General features: G+C 61.3%; 1 protein-coding gene across 1 annotated transcript in view; it reads right to left on the bottom strand.

Moving 5' to 3' along the window:
- The window catches only part of TMEM278 (transmembrane protein 278), an 8,249-nt gene extending 7,275 nt beyond the window's left edge, over positions 1-974 (bottom strand). Inside the window, 1 exon segment of the mRNA XM_007448969.1 lies at positions 699-974. Coding sequence (XP_007449031.1) covers positions 699-974 — 276 coding nt within the window.
- Positions 975-1,898: the final 924 nt, after the last annotated feature.

The following is a 1,898-nucleotide window of genomic DNA, read 5'->3' as shown; positions in this document are numbered from 1 at the left end:
GGGGGGGGGCGGCTGGGGCTGGCTGTGAGCCAGGCATTTCTGAGCCGAGGATGGGAGATGGAGACCCAGGCGGTAAATGGCCCGAGTAGGAGCCCCTTGAGGGGAGCCTCAGAGAATAGCTCTCTCTGCTCTCCCATGGCCCTTTCCTAAGTTGGCATCTGACCCCCGAGGCCCTACCCTGGCGTGTTGCCGGCTGGCGCCACCTTGTCTACTGCGGCCCAGCGTTCGGCCCCCTTCCGCCGGCCCCCCGTTCCCCAGATGGGCAGAAAGAGGCCCATCTGCCTATACCCTCCCTATCCCAGACCAAGCCATAACCCCTTCCATACGTGGGGGGCCCATCCCAGGGGAGGAGAGGTCTTCAGGGGGGCTGTGTGGGGGGCTGGGAGGACGGGGACCGTGGGCTGCTTAAATCTGACAATATCTTTATCTTCTCTTCGTGGAACCCTCCTCCTCTTCCCACCCTGTCCAGCTGTCCAGGCCCTGGCGGCTCCTGGTACAAGGCTGAGAGGCCTCAGGGGAGGGGAGAGAGCCTTCCCCTTGGGTGGCAAACAAAAGCCCTTCTTTTGCTGTGGCTAGTGGGGGGGGGTTGGCAGGAGAAGGAGCTCTTTAGGGAGGGGCACACGTGCCTCCAGGGACCTGCACTCCCCAAGGACCCCAGACAGTCCCTCAGCCCCGCGCCCGTGGACGGCTCAGCTCACCCTCGAGTGGCACAGGAATCCCAGGTACACAGTGGTGGCTGCGGGCAGCAGCAGCAGCAGGAACACGGCTGCGGGCAGCAGCAGATGGAGAACGAGCCCAGCCAGGGCCCGACCCGGCAGCAGCAGGACCCCCAGGCCTTGGGCAGCCAGGCCTGCCCACCCTGGGGACATCAGGTCTGAGGCCTGGCGGTCAGGAAGCCTTCGGGGCAGCATGGGTGCCGTGTCTGAAGCGCCCCCTCCCTCATCCTCCTCTGTCTCCCTCTCCTGCTCACTCATGCTCTCTTGGCAGTGGGCCTGGTGGGCTCACAGTGGTGGTCACGTGGCAGGACTGATGCCCATCCTCCGCCCCCCGCCCAGGTCAGATTAGCGACCTTTTAACCCTAGGTTGCCAGGTCAGACCTCCACCCAGACCCCAGCAACCAGATAGTGGACTCAGCTGGAGGGTAGGACCCTGGCCCAGCCCTGACCATCAGTCTCCAGGGTCCTCAGGTCCTCGCTGCCAGGCTGACCCTCTCTCTGCCAGGTTACTACAGCTCCAGCCCTGCCCAGTCTCCCCCACCAGCCCCTGCGTGCTCTGGTCGGAGCCTGCACAGCAGTCCTGAGAGCTCAGCACTGGGCCGTCCTTACCCCAGGTCCCGCCCTTTCCCCACTTCCAGACCCTGCACACAATGGTTTCATTTCATCAGTCTCAACTCTGGCAACTGCCCCATCCGTAGCTTCCACGGGAAGGTCAACATCTGACCTTGCCCCCTCTGGTTCCCTCATCCCCAAACCTGGCCCCTCTCAGCATCAGAACAGCCCCAGAAGATGCTGGGTGCCCACACTGCAGGGCTGTTGAGAGGGCACGTAGGTAACGTATGTGAAATGCTTAATGTGGAACTCAGCACACAGTAGGTGCTCAATAATGGCAGCTACCATTATAGGTATCCTTTGTGTCAGAATCCAATCCATCCTGAAAACAGGGGGAGTGTGTATTCTGTGATTTCAAGTAAGGGGGGGAAGCATTCCCAGCCCCTCCGAAAACCCCAACTAACTTCTCCAAATATTACCAAAATACTCTTAGCACCTAACAGCCTCCCGGGGTTTCCGTGCACGACATACAGTGTTTTAAACACCACTTACAGGGACTTCCCTGGTGGTCCAGTGGGTAAGCCTCTGTGCTCCCAATGCAGGGGGCCTGGGTTTGATCCCTGGTTGGGG

This window comes from Lipotes vexillifer, unplaced genomic scaffold (genome assembly GCF_000442215.2).
Source record: "Lipotes vexillifer unplaced genomic scaffold, Lipotes_vexillifer_v1.1 scaffold835, whole genome shotgun sequence".
NCBI lineage: Eukaryota > Metazoa > Chordata > Mammalia > Artiodactyla > Lipotidae > Lipotes > Lipotes vexillifer.
This window is presented reverse-complemented; position numbering and strand designations above follow the sequence as displayed.